At 37.4% G+C, this 19,700-nt stretch overlaps 1 protein-coding gene, 2 long non-coding RNA genes and 1 pseudogene across 3 annotated transcripts; 2 read left to right on the top strand and 2 right to left on the bottom strand.

Moving 5' to 3' along the window:
• Nucleotides 1–8,537: 8,537 nt before the first annotated feature.
• LOC148292483 (uncharacterized) lies at nucleotides 8,538–11,062 on the bottom strand. Its single transcript, XR_015826197.1, has 2 exons — nucleotides 10,203–11,062; nucleotides 8,538–9,584 (listed from the first exon to the last, which is right to left on the bottom strand). It is a non-coding gene; the product is annotated as an uncharacterized LOC148292483 (long non-coding RNA).
• LOC110745664 (uncharacterized) lies at nucleotides 9,201–11,153 on the top strand. The gene is made up of 2 exons (XR_015826198.1): nucleotides 9,201–9,337; nucleotides 9,493–11,153. It is a non-coding gene; the product is annotated as an uncharacterized LOC110745664 (long non-coding RNA).
• Nucleotides 11,154–11,279: 126 nt separating this feature from the next.
• LOC148292482 (uncharacterized) lies at nucleotides 11,280–13,597 on the top strand (annotated as a pseudogene).
• Nucleotides 13,598–17,376: 3,779 nt separating this feature from the next.
• Nucleotides 17,377–18,481, bottom strand: LOC148292481 (uncharacterized). Its single transcript, XM_088245234.1, has 2 exons — nucleotides 17,775–18,481; nucleotides 17,377–17,664 (listed from the first exon to the last, which is right to left on the bottom strand). Exons 1-2 carry the CDS (start codon nucleotides 18,376–18,378, stop codon nucleotides 17,630–17,632), a joined length of 639 nt encoding a protein of 212 aa, XP_088101360.1. The 5' UTR covers nucleotides 18,379–18,481; the 3' UTR covers nucleotides 17,377–17,629.
• Nucleotides 18,482–19,700: the final 1,219 nt, after the last annotated feature.

Raw genomic sequence — 19,700 nt, 5'->3', positions numbered from 1 at the left:
CAGGTTTTGTATTCACTATTGCTGAAGGCCCAGTGAGTTGGAGGTCGATTCTGCAATCTACAGTTGCCTTGTCGACTACTGAAGCAGAATACATGGCGGTAACAGAAGCTATAAAGGAAGCCATCTGGCTTCAAGGGTTGCTTGATGACTTGGGGGTTCAACAGGACCATGTGGATGTTTATTGCGACAGTCAGAGTGCTATTTATTTAGCAAAGAATCAAGTTCATCATGCACGTACGAAACACATTGACGTGAGGTTCCATTTTGTTCGTGAGATTATTGAAGAGGGAGATATTCTTCTTGAGAAGATTGGAACCACCAACAATCCTGCAGATATGTTGACAAAGCCAGTTTCGTTGCTCAAGTTTAAGCACTGCTTAGACTTGATTGGCATTTGTAAAATTTGTTGATTGCCCCGTGGGGGATTGGGAGACGACTATTGGGAGTTCTACTTTGATAGTTTGAGCCAAGGTGGAGATTGTTGACTATTGTCTCAAAAGCAAAGTTGCTTTCGGCCAAAAGTAGAATATATTATTTGGCATTGGCAGACAAAGTGGAATGGGAAGCTGCATGTGGGAGACAAAAGGCTAGCATTTATTGCTAACTTTTGACTTGATGGGAGGCCTTTGGCCGTTGGCTTCTTTGAGAAGCCACTTCCTTTGGCTTTAAAAGGAGAAGCAGCAGCAGCCCAGAGCATGCGAGACAGAAGTTTGCAGAGAGAAAATTTGAGAGAGGAAAAATAAGAGTTGGGCAGCAAAACAAATTGTTGCTGTCGTTGGTTATTTTTCCCTTTCTCTAAATTGTACTCAATTTGTATTCTCTTTATATTCTTGAGTGTGTGAGCTTGGGTATATTTGGGGCTTGGGTTTCTGAGTGTTAAACACTATTGTATTCTCTCATTGATTATAGTGGAATACTCCGTCGTCTCCAAACTGGATGTAGGCATTGCCGAACCAGTATAAATCTTGGTGTTCTTGTTGGTGTTGTTTTGTGTTCATTATTTTTATCTCCTGCTAGTTGTGTTTATTTTCACTCGCACTTGGTTGACGCTTCCGCACAACAAATCTCACGTGCCGGCACATTATGCACGTGGAGAGGCAGATAAACGGCGAGAGATAGGCAAAAATATATGTGCACCCCCACTGTGCGTGCACCCTGCAAACCAACAAAAAAGTGGGAAACGAGGATCGAACTCAAGACCACTTACAAAGAAGGTTCTAAGACCATGTTAGCCAACAACATTAACTCCAAAGACCTAACAAATGAGACAATAATGCATAGCAACTTATTACAATCATAGTGTATGATTGAGAATCTATATTTTACCAATTGTCTGAAATTTTTGCTGGTACTTGGCAACAAAGTTTCTACAATTAAAGAACTTTCCAGGAGGTTTCAATTGAGGATAACGAGAATGCAGGACATCTTGGATAAGCTATTTTTGGAGCACTGCAAGACCAAACATTTTGGGAAAGCATTTGAGACTGTTGTCAAACCTGGAAATGAGCACGACGCAGAAGACGGTGGTGGTAAAGCTGAGGAAAATAGCACATGCAATGATGTCCAATTCAGGTTCTCCGGAAGCTGCTGATACTCTGCTTCTCGAGTCCAAACCCATCAGTTAGAAGCCAAATAAACTTCCTTTTGGGATTTGTCTGAGTTTTAAATATGAATCAAACAGCTTATATTTGAGTAATGGTCTACCAAGTAAGCTTTTGTAAATGTATTTAGTAGAAGGGAGAAGGATGAACCTTAAACTTTCACCCTGCTTCTTTTTTCAATTTTTTTTTATTTTATTTCACCCACTTATTATTTACAGTAACCACAAAAGTTGAGAAAATTTTAATGATTTCCAACACTGATTTGTTAATGATTTTGTTTAGGGTTTAACAAATTTGAAATACTCTGATTTTCTCTTTTCCTCATTTCCTTAACCCAAGTAAAGAATTTCTTTGAGAGTAGTAGGTTAAGTCAGCAATTATTATTAGTTAGGTTAATGAAAAATGCAAAACCATGCCCAGTAAGTTTCATTCTCAATTTAGAAGAAAGCAACAAGTACAACATACAAGTAAAGAAAATTAGAACAGCTAGGGTAGCTTAGATCCCAATGACCGGCACGGCACACATCGGTTGTGGTTTTTACTCCTCACTTTGTATTACAGGGGAATTGCAGGGGGAGTTGATCTGGTGGATGGGAGGAGGTGGGATTCGGCAGAGGTACCTCACGTGATATCCCTGGAAGGGGTGTCTGAGGGATGGGGGTTAATCTCCACATCTTACTTTCTTCTGAAAATCGATCAATTTTTTTTTTTTTTTAATAATAAAATTGATATGAAACATATGTAAGCTTTGCTTAACCATTACAAATAGCAAATTAAAACAACTAATTTGAGTAGCTTAAGACCCTAATATTGCCTTGTGATCCAAGGCATCTCACGGCAAATAGGGCAACTATGGTGACTCCCTTTCAGCCATCGTCCTATGCAGTTGCCATGAAACACATGTGAGCAAGGCATGGAAGCAACATCTTCTGATCCCACAACAAACTCTTCCATACAAATAGGGCAAACCTCACTTTCTTGCACTACACGTCTTCTTTTTCCTTTTCCACCCTCCTCCTCCTCCTCCTCCCCCTCATCTTCATCTTCATCTTCATCAGCAGCCACCACTCTAACCCTCTTTAGGGTTTTCTTGATCAACGCTTCCATCTCAAGTTCTCTTTCTTTTGGAACCCTCTCAGAGCGAATCCAGTTATGCTCTTTTTTTATATGAGCACTCAATCGCAGTACTTTAGCCCCCTTGTTCGAATCCAAGTCGCGAATTTTGCAACTGAATTCTATAATCATTTCCACCAATTGATCCTGCGGGTCCTCGTCGACTCCAAGCAAGGACAAATTCTCTGAAAGAAAACGCTTGACGTCGTTTCGGGTTTCTAAACCGCACACATCTTCTATTGTGGCTTTTGCTATTGTCACTTGAGGTTCATATTGGTGTATAAGGTTTAGGCCGGTTAAGGTTCCGTCTTCAGATAGATCGCCGTCGAAAACCTTGTGGTTTATGGAGTATTTGAAATCAATCTCAATTCGAACGCTGGGTGAAGATTGCTCATGAAGATCAGGGTGGTCTAATTGTGTGTCACGCAACTCCTCCATATGCAACTCGTAATAGGCGGCTTCCATTGCGTGTCGCTCAAAAATAGAAAAGCTAGTTGTGGTGAATAGTAAGACGCAAGAATGACGCTAATATATATATAGGTTTCCACACCGACTCGGTTTTCCCAATTGAAAAAGGAAATGTTTTCCTTATTGTCATGGGAGTCCAACTTTATTATTATTTTTTTCTATCGAAAATAAAAAGGATAAAATGTGAAAAAGCAAATGTGGAAAACTTGAGGGGGAGCACATATATAAACTAAAAAAAATATTTATGATGGTTTTTATTTCATCAATTATATGATATTGAATTCGAGAAATTTTTTCATCCGATTATAACATATGTCACGTGGTGTTATTACTTATACCATAATATGTACATGTGCTTATTTATTAATACTATATCCTAAAGAGTAAAGAGCGCGTTGTCCATTCATGTGTACATATGCAAAAGTGGAGTTGTTGGGCCAAATGAACTGCGTAATGGTCTTATGTTCACACAAAGTTTTGTCCATTCTATTGGGCCAAATGAACCAAGTCCGTATTGAGAATAGGTTTAAAAAGTTTTTCTTGCGAGGATTAAAATTTTGATTTCTATAGTTTTCTTTGGTTATAACAGTCATGTTGACGTAACTATTAGGATATATAATACATTAGAAAATAAGGCTTTCTAGTTTGGTTTTTTTTTTTTAAATAAAATATATTTAACTTTTTCCCCTTTATTTTTTGTGTGGCTAAAGTTAAAAATAAGACTAACACCAAGAGAGCTTGAACCAAGACCACTTTAGAGAACACCAAAAGCCAAAGCCAATACACCTCATTGGTGTTTAATATTTTCACTAGCTAATTCATTACACCCAAAATCTCAAGATCCCTGATATTGTTGTAAATCAATATGATTATTATAGATGCCCACCATATCTCTTTACTCACAGTTCCTACCACTATATCTCTTTGATAATTATTGTCATAATTTCCTGTTTTATAACAGATATAATAATATGTAATGACCAAGGGGACTGTTATTATTGGAGTCTAAAAAACTAATATAGGATTCAAATCATGTGGATAAAAAATTTATTTCGTCCTTAATTATATTTGAACCCAGCAAACAACCAAATTCACATCACAAATTTCATGGTCGCATCCCAAAAATTATTCCCAATAGCAATAGTTTTCGTCATATAACATATTATTATATTATTATTATTATATATATATGATATATCCCGACATCTCTAGGGCTCCTCACGAATGTCCTTAGGAGTCAGGTGGATCTATCTACATTCTTCCCAGCATTTCTTCCAACTGATCTGTTAGAAGAACTCCCCTCAGAACCCTCAGCCACAGCAGGAACTACATCATCAGACTCATCAACCTAGATAACAATTGGAAAAAGGCAACATAATCAGTCTGCAAATTCAGAAGTAGGGATATATATAAAAGAGAAGGGAGACGAGCAAGTGCTTAAAATCAGTTATCCCTGCACTCCCCTAATATCTCTTGTTAAAGAAAATAAAATAAAAACCTCATTTCTGCCGTGATGTTATTTTAAATAAAAAGGGGTAATTCCACTTACTCCTGTATCAGAAACTATTTGATTTTGATGAGTAGAACCAGTGGAGCTGGAATAAGATGAAGAAAATGATGTCAGTCTGATATGTATAATGTAACCTAACCTGAACATGTCTACGAAACTAAATGTTTATTTGGTTATTTTTATTTGACAGTTAACTTTTCAGAATAACCTCCTTCACCTTCTTCTTATTCTTATGTACATATAATCCTTTTCTTATTCTCTCATCAAGACATCCACACCTTAATATCGTGCGGACACCATCGTAAACAGGGAGGAAATGAGGGAGGGGTAATAGAAAATACATTGGGTCCGCATGGTAATAATGTCCGGATGTCCGCATAGGAGAATTTCTGTATACATATACAAAGTCAATTTTATTGACTTTGAAATGAGATGAGGTTTACCTGGATGGTTTTGAGGAGTTACTTCTTTCTTCAATAGATATAGCCATAGCTAGCAGCATGTCAAAATCATCCTCAGAATATTCACCCTCTAATTAAAAAGTAATACATTTGGCAAATATTAATTTTTTGAAGTACTACTAAGAAAGCAATTAACTAAAAATCATTGTTATCAGTAGAGGGATATTTTGTTTTAGGGTATAAAGGGATATTAGCCAGCCTCACCGTTTACAATATCTTTGCCCTTTCTTTGTGAATCTAACAGAGAAAGTTGAGTGGCAAACTCCTTATCAATTTGTTCCTGCGACAATGGAGCCTGTATTTGGAAGGATAAATAAACTCGAAATTTCTGAAATGGATCAAATGACAAGAAGAAAATGGGGAAAAAGGATTACCATTAATTCTCGTAGACAAACAAATACTTCGGCTAAGCCAATTGGTAAATGAAAAATCTTGCTACGATTTGAGTCGCACCTCTTTGTATTGAACAAATCGAACACTTGCCCAAGGCATATATATAGGTTTGATCACGGGAAGGAAGCATGTTGGATTGGAGAGTTAAGAGACCAGAGAGAGCAAATCTTTATTCGATGCGCAAAATCTATTTGCATGCTCATTATTTAAACACTAGTTATTTGCACATAATGCTTTGAATTTTTTTCTTTGTTTTAGTTATAAATGGGAATGAAAATCAACTAATTGTTGTGATGGTGAAGGTAAAAATATATATGACATCTCTTGCAAAACTTATTCATATAGGATGCAAATAAAAATCCAAATTCATTCATTTCTCATGATTAGAAGAAATTAACCAATGATATGTAAACAAACATGCAATACAAAGTAGCTAGCCGAAAATTGAAGTTAAACTCTACAATGTTATTTTCTTGTGAGATCCATATGTGCAATAGGCATCTCTCAATTAATGTGACGCTTCAGCCATGCTCGTATGCAATTTCAATGAAACGCATGAGTAAGGCACGCTCCTATATACTTCTAATTATTTGGAAGGATGATCCTTGAATGAACTGTGAATAGACTTGAAAATTAGACGGTTTGGGTCGTTAAAGTAAAATTCACAGTGGATGTTTGTGTCCATAAAATTAGATTATTTGAGTATTCCTTCAATAGAAAAGGATTATGTACATAATCAGGTCATTACTTGGAGCCTATGTGAAACTCTTCTCTTAGGAATATGCTCATAATCAAAAGAATAAATATTATGCATCGCATATAGAAACAAGTTGAAATGACATCAAAACTTATTTACAAGATACTTAAAATTGTCCAGAAAATTATTCATTCTCATTCTCATGATCAGAAGAAATCAACCAATTAGGACATTCATCAACCACAACTTTTCCTTGTGATCCATGTTCAATAGGTAACTTGAAGCGGCAAACAGGGCAATTGTGTTGATTCTCTCTAAGCCATCCTCCTATGCATTTCTCATGAAACGGATGTGATCAAGGCATGCAAGTTACCTCATCCCATCCTGCAATAAACTCTTCCATGCAAATAGGACAAAGCTCATTTTCACGCACAACCCGGGGTCGTTTTCTTTCTCGACCTCCCTCCTCCTCCTCCTCCTCCTCATTCTCGTCATGTTGTTCATCATTAGCCACCACTCTTGTCCTCTTTAGCATCTTCTTGAGCAATGCGTCCCTCTCGATCACTGTTTTATCCGAACATATATCACACAGCTCCAAGATATGGGTTATACTCATGTCAACCCTCAAACGCAGTATTTTGGGCCCCTTTTTTGAATATGACTGGCCAATTTCACGACCACGCTTTATAATATCTTCCACGACTGAATCGTGCCACTCGTCGTCCTCGATTTTCAGTTGGTACAGTTGCTCGGAGAGAAAAAGCATGACGACGTCGAGTTCAGTGTCTAACGAGCGCACATCATCAATTGTATGTGTTGCTGTTATAGCAGGCTCTTCATGCTCGCAGATAGCGATGCTTTGGGTTTCGTCTTCATCGGAGAGGTTGACGTAGTACTTGTTGTATACGAAGAGGGTGAAGTTGATTTCAAGTTTAGCCCTATCATGTGGAGATGAAGATTTCTCATTTTGATGATCATGATCATGATCAGGGTGGTGGTCTACTAATTCTGTGGTGATTAGGGGCTTGATATCACAGACGAATCCTTGATCGCTCTCGTGATAGATTTCCATTTACAAATATGTATTGAAGCATGGAGAACCAAGAGTAGTGGGATGATTATATATATATAGGTTTTAAATCCATGTAAAATGTGGAAACCGACTTCTTCTCGAAACAATGTTTTCCTTTTGTTAAACGGAGTTTGAATTCTTTCAAGTCTAGGACTGGGAAATTGTTGCTTTTCTTTTCTTGTTTGAACGGGAAAACCAAAAGTCCAAAACAGAGCGAATCCTAGAAAGAATGGGAAAAAGACAAAAACAGATATACACAAAGGCAGACGCCACAAACAGAGCGACACCTGTAATCCCACAAACTAAGCTGGCCAGCAACAACACGTTCCTCACGTGATCTCTACCCCCGCCGCCACGTGCCCCGACGAAGAATGACTTCACTTCCATCCCTGACTTCGCGCGCGCTGCAGGAGACCGTGATCCGACGGCCTCAGCTCTCTCGACCATCCGATTCCATCGCCACCGTCATAAAAAACACAGCGATCGCTATGCCGATTTCCATGGGAAGCGCCATTCTATCTCTCTCTCTGCCTCTGTCTTCGTCTCAGTCTCTAGAGAATTGAGGTCCAAACACGGCATCGTTTTATAAGAGTATGAGCACCAAACACTCTACACTCTGTGTGTCTCTCCCTCTCTCCTCCCTCCCTCGTCTCTCTCTCTGATGAGATAGAGCAGAGCAATCGTTTTGATTTGATTTGATTCATTCATTCAGTTGGAGTAGGGATCCGACTCCGACTGCGTTCAAACAAAGCAAACGGGTCCACTCCAAGAAACAACTGGATGTTGTCGTACTATGGAATCAAAGAAGAGGGGAAGGAGGGGTGTGAGGCTTCTTCCTCCTACCCTTCCTTTGGGACTCGCATAGGAATAAAGGGCTAGGGTTTTATGCAAAGGATTATACAAACGATCTAAAGCAAACAACGTGAAGGGAGATTCGAACTCGGGTGCTAAATGGAGAGCACATCCGCTATATCTAATTTAGAGGAAATGGAGCAGAAAAATTGATTAATTATCTGGAAAAATCGAGAGCATGATATATATGTATAACATTGGCAATTATCTACTTTAGTCATGACTCATGAGGTTCTCAATTTCTGAAATTGTTAAGTTTATGTATCTTCTTCTTCTTTAGTTTCTTAAGGAACCTATTAGCTACACTACTGAATCTATCTCTTAAGCCGGTCATCAAGGACTACGTAATCATATACTAAATAGAAACATGAAATAAAAAGAAAATTTAATTCATTAAAACAACTCATTACAGAAAATTAATAAAACCACAATTTTTCATCGTGGTCCATTCAACAACAGGCATCTCAAAGCGACAAACAGGGCAATTAGATCTAGCCATACTCCTATGCATGTTTCATGAAACACGTGTGAGTAAAGCATGCTAGTAACATCTTCTGATCCCACAACAAACTCTTCCATACAAATAGTGCAAACCTCACTTTCTTGCACTACACATCTTATTTTTCTTTCTCGACCCTCCCCCTCATCACCATCGCATTCTTTTCCATTATCATCAGCCACCACCTTAACCCTCTTCATCATCTTCCTGATAAAAAAACCTCCTTTGTGCACCTCTCGCATCGCCACAAGATACGGTCTCTTCTCATAACAACCCTCAAGCCTAGCATTCTATTGGAACCCTTTTTTGAACCTGAGTTGCCAATTATGTTGCTCACGGCGTCTATAATCTCTTCCACTATTGCATCTTGCGAACCCTCTTCTATTCTAAATTCAGAAATAAAGAACAAATTTGACGTTGCTGTGCATAGTTTCTACGCAACTCACGTTAAGTTTGCGTGTTGCTTTTTTCACAGGTTCATAGAACAAATTTGACGTTGGATAGACGCTGATGGAAACATCAGAGAAAGAGGAGGAGCTTCCAGCCCAAATAACTCTAAAAGTTTTGTTAACGGACTTTTTAGTAGGCCTCAACAAACAGAACTTCAATTAGATGAATTAATAGATCCAGACCAAGACTATCAAGCTTTTGCCCAGAATGATTTAAGAGCGGTAAATCCAAGAACTTTATACAATACAGGTTTCCAGCTAATTAATAGAACTACTTTCTTTTCTTTAGCACCCGGACTTGAAAAACGAATCTTTCTTTTCTTTAATTTTCTTTGAAGTCCGTAGTAGCCTCAAGACTTATTAGGCCATATATACAGACTTCTAAGAGTCAGTTTGCAGCAATCGCCACAACCTCCAGCACTTGAGGAAGACCAGCGCAAACTCAGTGGTAAATGTTTCTTTGCATATCCTTTAAGAAAAAATCGTAGAGAATTTATTAGAATTGCGGTTTTTCAATATATAATTTGTAGACAAGTGTTAGAAGGAAATTTAGATCTAAGTTGGTATATTATTAGAAATCTTAGGTAGAAATACGCTAAGATAAAGACCTTTTAGGCCCCCAGGGAGCCCTTATTTCTGGTATCAGAGCAATATAAGATTCTAGACCTCTAGTAAAGACAACATAGCTATGGAAAAAGAGCGCCATTATTTAGAATATCTTGGTTTAGAACTTTCTAATCCTCACACACAATTTAGAGAAAACAAAGCAAAAGGTTTTTCCATTCACTGTAATTTTCCTAGCGATTTAATGCAGCACATTCTTCATACTGAAGAAAATACTCAAACTAATAAACAGTTAAACGCTGTTATAGATTTGTTAATTAATCTTGGTTATAAGATAGAGAAAAAACAAGGTCAATTAATAGAAAAATTTGAGACACTAGAAAAATCTTATTCTGACAGAATTTCTAAATTAGAAAAACAATTTAATAGTTTAACTACCAATCTAGATTTAGAATATCTTTGTGAGAAGACCAAACAATTTGAGAGAGAGAGAGATCAGAGAGAAGCTTTAGAGAGAAGAAACCTTGAGACACAAAATGCCTTTCTTGAGCAACAGCTGTCAGACCACAAAAATAAGATTCTTTTCTTAGAAGAACAAAATAGACGACTGTCAGACAGTCAAACTCAGCTTCAATTACAGATTGCACAGACTCAGGCGAGGTTCATTCCACTTCCCCTTCAAAGTGGTCAGATGGGTGGTAACTTTCCAGTAAGTTACAATAGGGTCAGTGAAACGGCCAAAACTGTTTCACCTAGCCCGTCCCAAACGGTAGACGGTAAAGGCTCATCAAATCCGTTGATGGCTGAGGCTTTGCCCAAAAGCCTAGAACAGGTACAGATTAGTTCAAAGACGGACAAGGGCGAAAACGTTACCCTCTCACTAGATCAGACTGCCCAACTTCTGGATCGGAACTACTGTTCACCCCCTAGCCAGCAGTCAACCAGTCAGCAGTTAGAAGATCTAATTTCCTTTCAGATAGCTCAGACTTCTCCAAGAAGCAACCCGTCATCATCAAGATCGATGAAGACAAAGAAAAAGAAGACTCTAGCAAAGAAAGAGATTGAACAGACAGTAGCCAAGGTGTTTCAAGATTTTTTGAAGAACATGATGCTAGCTACACAGATGCAGACAGACCAGCAAAAGGAGCCAAGACAGCTTAGGGAAGAATTGACAAGACTCCAACAAAGACAGCAAGACGCTAAGAGAACGCCAGCTTTTAGCAGTGACGCAGACCCGGAGCCGCTAGACGACAAAGGCAATAATACCGACATATCCTCTGAGGAGTCGTTTGGTACGGCAGACTCTCATGAATTAGATTAAATTCTGAAACTGTCTTGGATTAGTTCGGATTGGTCTAAGTTGAATTGAGACTTACCTACCTTTGGTGCTATATGGAACTTATAAATTGTAAAAATAATAAAAACTTATATTTGGTGATGTGTCAAATTAAAAAATAATTATTTTAATACTTAATTTTAATTAGAAATTTTAATCTAAAAATAAATATTAATATATATTAATAAATATAAATAACTTTTTTATAAAAAAAATTGAAAATTATAAATATAGTGTAGCATTTTGGGCTTTCATTTTTGATTCTTTATATATTTAGGCATTTATAGGGTTAACAGGTTGGGCCAAGGGTTTGATAAACATTATGAGCAGTTAATTTTGAGAGCAAAGGTATTTTCTTTTCTTGAATTTATGGTTTGAGACTCGAAGTTTTCGAATTGGGTTCGAGACCAAGCTGCTTTTGCTGTTCTTGGTCTGGTTAAATTCAATAAGGATGTTTTTGTGGGATTGGTGCTGATGGGTCCGATTGTTAGAGCTTTAATTCAAATGGGTTCATCTTGTTCGATTCAAGTCCTCACTGGACTAGTCAAAATCATCAGAACCCCTCTGGTTGAGTGTGGAGAAATTTCCATTTTCAAGGTGTGTGGCAAGTTTTGCAGTGCAAGTGGAAGTTGGGGAAGGATTGGAGCAGAGTGAGAAAAGAGCTTTTAAATTGGAAATACTGAAGAGAGTGAGAGAGGCCTCTGTTTCTGATGCAGAGGCAACTACTGTTGTTTCTGAGGTGCTGTGGGGTTCTTCACCCAAATAAGAAATTTGGGGGGAGCGCTGGGCGCTGGGTTCTGCCACAGTCCGATCCAGTGAAGCACAAGGCATACCAAACATGTCCTGATAGTATTGCTAGACACAGCTTGGATACTTAATTCTACAACGAGCCGGTATCATTTTGTTGTGTTGTGTTTAGAGTGTTTAGTAAAGTTAATTATTCTCTACCGCTTTAGTCACTATCCGACTTTAATCAGTGGGAAAAAGAGCGCGATTATTTAGGATATCTTTGTTTAGAACTTTATAATCCTCACAGACAATTTAGACAATCCAAAGCAAAAGGTTTTTCCATTCACTGTAATTTTTCTAGTGATTTAATGCAGCACATTCTTCATACTGAAGAAAATAGTCATTCTTTTCTAATTTTTTAAGAAAAGAATCTCTTTTTTGAAGTTGTCGATGAGGCCCAATGAGCACCAGGACTTGAAAAACGATTCTTTCTTTTCTTTAATTTTCTTTGAAGTCTGTAGTAGCGTCAAGACTTAGGCTATACATCATTGTATATTCCTCAGGATATACGTGTTGAAACGATAATTTTTACATATGTTAGACTTGAATTTAAAAAAAAAAAAAGGGGGTGGCAACCCATTTAAAATAAAATGCCAGCCGTAAATTTGTATTTGAATGGGACTGAAATATTCTTCCCTGCAAGTTTATCAAAAAAATATAAGTGTTTGCCAAGTATCAAACACTGAAATATAAGCATCCCAGCTGAGAAGTGGCTATTCACTTCAACTCAAACTCATAAAAAAAAAAAGGAGGACAGAAGGCAGAGATGAGAACAGCCGCAGGAAGGAAAAATTAGCAAGCACACTTCAGAAAGTGAATAGCCATTTCAAGGTAAAAGAAATTAGTTTCATGGCACAATTTTCTGGTTTTTTGCTCAAGACTGCAGGTTTCATTCAACTCAAGGGTTCCTGGCTATGACGATTTCTATCATCATAAAAAGGGCCAGGAATCTCTCAAAGGGACAACTTTTCTCAAGTATTTCCGAGGATACGATCTGCACCCAGTTTGTTTGATCAATCCACAGAGATTCTTGGCTATGATGATTTTAATCATCATAAACAAAGTTAAGAATCTCTCCAAGGCTTGGCTCCGTTCAAATAATTCCATCGAGGTTTTCAGGCCACCACCAGTAGGGAAGATTGTCTTCCATGATGATTTCAATCATCATATTTCCGACAGGCAACTCCGGTTAAATACTTCCAAATGCAGAGAGCCAACAGAGGAAGAGATAATGGAACAAAAGAAAAATGGTGGGTTTTTTGTTGTGTTTTGTTTGCAAAGAAACAAAACAAATAGGAGTTGAAAAAAATAAAAGGGGGCTGTTCGCACAGCCATCCTTTTGATTTGCGTTGATTAAAAAAGGGAGTAAAGAAGTAAAAGAAATATGGTGGCTGGTTCTGTTTCTTGTGCAAAGAGACAAAATAAGGGGCAACGTAAAAAAAAACAAGAAGGGTAATGAAATAAAAAAAAGGGCTGTGTCGCACAGCCCCTCCCCCTCTTGAATCAAAATTAGTGGTCAGCTTTGATTGGAAAAATGAGTAAAGAAAAAGCTCTCAATATGGAAGAAGACAAAGCAAATACTCAACCCAAATTTGTCTTTATGAAGCAAGAAGACAAACTGCTCCTGAAGCTTTCAACGTGGCCTACAGCAAAGCACTTTCTCAACCTGCATATTCAAAGAGAGACGTCAGCTACATGGAAACAAAGTATATATATATATATATAATAGAAGAAAAGGAAGACATAGCTGTAAGTTATTTCAAGCCTTTATTCAATAATACTAACCTTGATCAGACATGGCTTCAGTAGGTAGGATAGAGATCTTCTTCTTCTATGCAGTCCTTAAGCTCTTTCTCTTATGGGGTGAGATTTCTGTATGAGTATGTGTATCGACTGATAGAGAAGGGACCTCTATTTATATGCATTTACTTAAGTTTCCTGCCCATTAAGAAATACTTAAGCAATCCAGATTGCATTAGGATAGTGTGTTTCAATCCATATAGAATTAGGAATTCTCTAAGTTCTTTTCTTATTAAAACACTCTCTAGAAAAAGAACCGCAGATAATGTTTAAGTTTGCACTCCTAGATCAGTGTGAATTGCCAAATCCTTATAGGATTAGAAGACCACATTTACGTAAGACAAGTTATTGTCTTACAGTCTCCCACTTGGTCAATAATCACAAAGCAAATTTCACTGATCACTTTAAGGCCTTGTGGAGTTTCAACTAAACAAAATTCCCACCAAGCAACTGTCAGTTTTGGAAAATTATAAGGAATTATCGAGGCATATTGAACATACAGTTATCGAAACCTTTATAATCACACTTAAAATTTTCCAACACTACATGAAGCTTCGATCAAGATTAAAACTTCAGAGTAATCATGAAAAACCTGGAAGTGCTTAATTATATCATGACTACTCTATTGTCCCTGCAAATGACTACCAAGGTCTTGTCTTTGAACAAACAAAGACACAACTGTCATGAACACAAAAACCTGTACAGCTTCTCTTTATGCTAGTATTGCTGTCATAAATATGTGTTCAAGCAATTATAAAACAATTCCAGTAATTAAACTGAATATAAAACTTTATTAACCTCAAGTCTGAAATCATCCATTGTAACTCTACTAGTTAAGCAAACTGAAACAGAAACAAAACTAATTAACAAGTGCTGAACCAAAAAGAACCAAACTCCCACTGATGCTCCCACTGTTTTAGCCACTCAATTCAGTTGTTAGTCCCATACTAATCACATGTTTATGGAACACACCATTAGGCAATCCTTTTGTGAGTGGATCAGCTATCATGTCGTTTGTGCTGATATGATCTAATGTAGTGTATCCATCTCTTATTTTCTCCTTGACAGTAAAGAACTTAACTTCTAGGATTCTTGAAGCTTTGGTCCTTTTGTTCCCTTTTGCAAAAAGGACTGTTGCACTGTTGTCATTCCAAAGTTGTATAGGTCTGTCAATTGACTCAACCACATTTAGACTAGAGATAAAGTTCTTTAACCACATAGCTTGAGAGGTTGCTTCATAACAGGCTAGAAATTCAGCCAACATAGTTGAAGCAACTGTGAGAGGTTGTTTGATGCTTCTCCATGATATTGCAGCTCCTGCAAAACGAAAAACAAAACCTGATGTTGATTTTAGATCATCTTTGCATCCTGCAAAGTCTGCATCTGCAAAACCTTCCAATTCCAATCTGTCACTTCTTTTAAAAACCAACTTATAACTCTTTGTCCTCTGCAGATATCGCATAACTCTCTTACCTGCAATCCAGTGAGCTTGTCCAGGATTTGATTGGAATCTTCCCAATACACTTATAGGAAATGCTATATCTGGTCTTGTGCAGACCTGCGCATACATTAGACTCCCTACCAGAGAGGCATAAGGCTTGTCAGCCATCTCCAACTTTTCTTGATCAGTTTTAGGTGCTTGGTCTCTACTGAACTTGTCTCCCTTCGAAATAGGCACATATGTGCCTGCACAATCTTGCATATTAAACCTATTTAATATCTTTTCTATGTAAGCTTTCTGTGAGAGACCTAGCAGACCCTTGCTTCTGTCTCTACTTATCTCAATTCCCAATACATAAGAGGCTTCTCCCAGATCAGTCATGTCAAAATGCTTAGCAAGGAATGCTTTGCAGTCATGCAACATTGACATATTAGTGCAAGCTAACAATATGTCATCAACATAGAGAACTAGAATTATGAAATGACTCTTACTCCTCTTCATGTAAATGCATTCATCCAAGATATTTTCTGTGAAACCATATTGCTTAACAACTTCATTGAACCTTATATACCACTGTCTTGATGCTTGTTTGAGGCCATAAATCGATTTACATAGCCTGCAAACCAGATTTTCTCCCTTCTCTTGAATAAAACCTTCTGGTTGTTGCATGTAGATTTCCTCCTCTAGGTTTCCATTCAAGAATGCAGTCTTTACATCCATCTGGTGTAACTGTAAATCAAAATGAGCTACAAGTGCCATTATGACTCGAAATGAGTCTTTGGTTGAGACTGGGGAGTAGGTCTCATTGTAGTCAATTCCTTCTTGTTGTGTGAATCCTTTGGCAACTAGTCTTGCCTTAAATCTGTCAATCTGTCCCTTTGAGTCTCTTTTGGTTTTGAAAACCCACTTGCAACCTATTGGTTTGCATCCCTTTGGTAAAGGCACTAATTCCCAAACTTTATTCTTTTCCATAGAGCTTAATTCTGACTTCATAGCAGCCCACCAATTTTCACATTTCTCACTCATCATAGCTTGCTTGAAATTAATGGGATCTTCTATACCATTCACATCGTTTTCAGATTCTTGGAGATAGACATGATAGTCATCATGTAAGGCTCTTTTCCTTGGTCTCTGTGATCTTCTCAGTTCCAAGTTTAACTGTGCATTATTTTCTACTTCTGCATTCTCAGTTTCTGGTTGCATGATTTGCTGTTCTTGAACTTGATCTGCTGTTGTCTGTTCTTCTGCATCAGTTTGGTTGTCACTCAGGTTTAAACTTGGTAGGATCACAATTTCACTTTGTGTGTTTGTTTCAACAGAATTCTCAACTTCTGTTATCACTTCATCAAACTCAAAACTTTTATCTTCAATTCTTTCATCTTCAGATTCTATGAACACTGCTCTCTGTGTTTCCACAAACCTGGTTGTGTTTTTGGGACAATAGAACCTGTATCCCTTTGTTTTATCCGGATATCCAATGAAATAACCACTTGTAGTTCTTGAGTCCAATTTCTTTTCCATAGGGTTATAAAGCTTGGCTTCGGCTTTGCATCCCCATACCTTTAAATGGTTTAGGCTTGGTTTCCTTTTGTTCCAGATTTCATAGGGAATTTTGTTCACACTTTTGGTTGGAACCCGATTAAGTATGTAATTGGCTGTTTTCAGTGCTTCTCCCCACAAGAACATAGGTAGATTTGTGCAACACATCATACTCCTAATCATATCCTTCAATGTTCTGTTTCTTCTCTCTGCGATGCCATTTTGCTGTGGTGTTCCTGGATTTGTGTATTGAGCAATTATCCCTTCTTGTTGCAGAAATTTGGCAAATGGTCCAAGGTTTCTTCCACTTTCATCAAATCTCCCATAAAACTCCCCTCCTCTATCAGACCTTACAACTTTGATTTTTAGGTCTAGTTGGTTTTCTACTTCAGCCTTGTAGATTTTGAACATGTCCAAAGAGCTGGATTTTTCTTTGATCAGAAAAACATGTCCATACCTTGAGTAATCATCTGTAAAGGTGATGAAATAGTTAAACCCTTCATGAGTTGAAGTTGGAAATGGACCACATATGTCTGTATGGATTAATTCTAGAACACTTTGACTTCCCACAGCTCCTTTCTTTCTCAAGTTAGTTAATTTCCCTTTTACACATTCAATGCAGACTTCATCTATATCAAAATTCAATGGTGGTAGAACTAATTCTTTGCATAAGGTTTTCATTCTTTCCTTTGATACATGTCCAAGCCTTTTATGCCATGTTTTAAAGTTTTCTGTTTTGATCGGATTGGATTGGATGACATTGATTTCCATTTCTGCCGTTTTGCAATTCAATCGAAACAGGTTATCAACAATACTTGCTTTTCCAACTAACTCTTTATTTCTGAAAATAGAACAACCAAAATCATCAAAGTTCAAAGTGAACTTTGATTTTACAAGCCTAGTAACTGAGATCAGGTTTTTCCTTATAGTAGGAATGTAAACCACATCTTCTAATTCCAAAATAAAACCAAAATCTAATTCAAGCCTAACTACTCCAATGAAGTCTACTTTGACTCTGACTCCATTGCCTACGAACACCTTCACTTCATCCTTGCTTGGCAGCCTCCTCCTTGTTAACCCCTGCAAAGAATTAGTCACATGAATGCTTGCACCACTGTCTAACCACCATGAATTATCTGGGATATTAACTAGATTAGATTCAAAACAAACTAGAACTTGATCTTTCTTACCTTTAGCCTGTTGCTTATCCAACCATTTCTTGTATTTCCTGCAATCCTTCTTCATATGTCCATTTTTCTTGCAGAAAAAGCACTTTAGTCCCACTGGTTTCAAGGCCTTTAAACTGTTATTCTCCTTTTCCTTTTCTCTTCCAGCAGCAGCTCCTTTGTTCTTAAATTCCAGATTTTGTTTGGTTTGAACCAGATTCACCATCCTAGCACCTCTTTCTTTTATGATATTGATTTCCTGCTGAACACTTATGGTTATAAGGTCATTCAGTGTCCAATTTTCCTTTTGAGCTATATATGTATCTTTGAGAGACTTAAACTCCTTAGGCAGTGAATTCAAAGCAAAGTGCACCATCATATCCTCATCCACATTCATTTTCAATTCCTGCAACTTAGTCCCTATGTCGATCAGATTCATAATGTGAGCTCTAACACAGCCTTTTCCATCATATTTCATGTCTGTCAGTTGACTCAGCAAGGTACTCTTAACAACTTTCTCTGATTCCTTGAACCTTTGTGCAATAGATTCATAATACTCCTTAGCATGCTCAGATTTAGGGATGCTTCCTTTTACAGATGGAGCCATAGCTCTCTGCATAATTAACATGGTCAATTTGTTTGCCTTTTCCCATCTAGCAAACTTGGTTTTGACTGTTGTAGAGGCATCTGTGGCTGGGGCTTGAGGTGGGTTCTCTTTGAGGACAAAATCATAATCCATAAATCCCAAAGAGATTTCCAGGTCTTGCTTCCACTTTTGGTAATTCGATCCAGTTAGGGTTACAATGGACTGATAGCTTGAGAAATTAACTGAAACATAATAATAAAATAAATGAATTGTCCCCAATAAATCTTTACTTAAACATTATCAATTTATACCTGTAGGTTATAAACTGAACATGTTCCAAAACACTGGAAATTATTAGGTCTGAATAAACACCTTGTGCAAGAAACTTCTTATCTGTGGATCAAGAAATTTCTTGCAGTTTACACAGTCCTTTTCCATGTTGTTCCATCACAATTGTCATCAATCTGTGCCTTTTCCATCTGTGGATGAAATCAACACAGAAGGCTACGAATTGTGATGCAATTCTTGATCAATCTATTGATTGAAACTGCTGTTGTAACAATTAAACTGCTGTGGCTCGTTCAACTGTTGCAGCTGTAATTTCAGTCTTTGATCAAAAGTCTTATAAGCATGATCGAGCAGAAAACTTGATGCTCTTAATCAAAACTTGATAGATATGCAATTAGTTTTAAATACATGCTTTATGAAGCTTTAAACGTGATGCAGATTTTATAAAATTCGAAAGATTAGATTATAGAACAAGACCTAGTGCTCTGATACCACATGTAAGTTATTTCAAGCCTTTATTCAATAATACTAACCTTGATCAGACATGGCTTCAGTAGGTAGGATAGAGATCTTCTTCTTCTATGCAGTCCTTAAGCTCTTTCTCTTATGGGGTGAGATTTCTGTATGAGTATGTGTATCGACTGATAGAGAAGGGACCTCTATTTATATGCATTTACTTAAGTTTCCTGCCCATTAAGAAATACTTAAGCAATCCAGATTGCATTAGGATAGTGTGTTTCAATCCATATAGAATTAGGAATTCTCTAAGTTCTTTTCTTATTAAAACACTCTCTAGAAAAAGAACCGCAGATAATGTTTAAGTTTGCACTCCTAGATCAGTGTGAATTGCCAAATCCTTATAGGATTAGAAGACCACATTTACGTAAGACAAGTTATTGTCTTACAATAGCATGTGGGTTACCACGTGAAATCTCAGAGGAGAAGAAACAATTTGTTTCTTTTTTTTTATGGTGCAACAGGTGGCTTGACCAAAGCTATGTGCTGGTCTGGAGAAGCAAACGAAGAATAATATTAAGTCTTTCGTTTTGTTGCTGTTTGCTGGTGCTCATGTGTTT

Source organism: Prunus avium, chromosome 8 (genome assembly GCF_965620075.1).
Source record: "Prunus avium chromosome 8, drPruAviu1.hap1.1, whole genome shotgun sequence".
Classification (NCBI taxonomy): Eukaryota; Viridiplantae; Streptophyta; class Magnoliopsida; order Rosales; family Rosaceae; genus Prunus; species Prunus avium.
This window is presented reverse-complemented; position numbering and strand designations above follow the sequence as displayed.

Excerpts from the sequence above, each read along its gene's own strand:
- LOC148292481 (XM_088245234.1), bottom strand. The coding sequence starts at position 18,378 with ATGTTAATTATGCAGAGAGCTATGGCTCCATCTGTAAAAGGAAGCATC. Across the intron at positions 17,665-17,774 it reads GGATAAGCAACAGGCTAAAG|GGGTTAACAAGGAGGAGGCT; the intron begins GTAAGAAAGATC and ends AATTCTTTGCAG.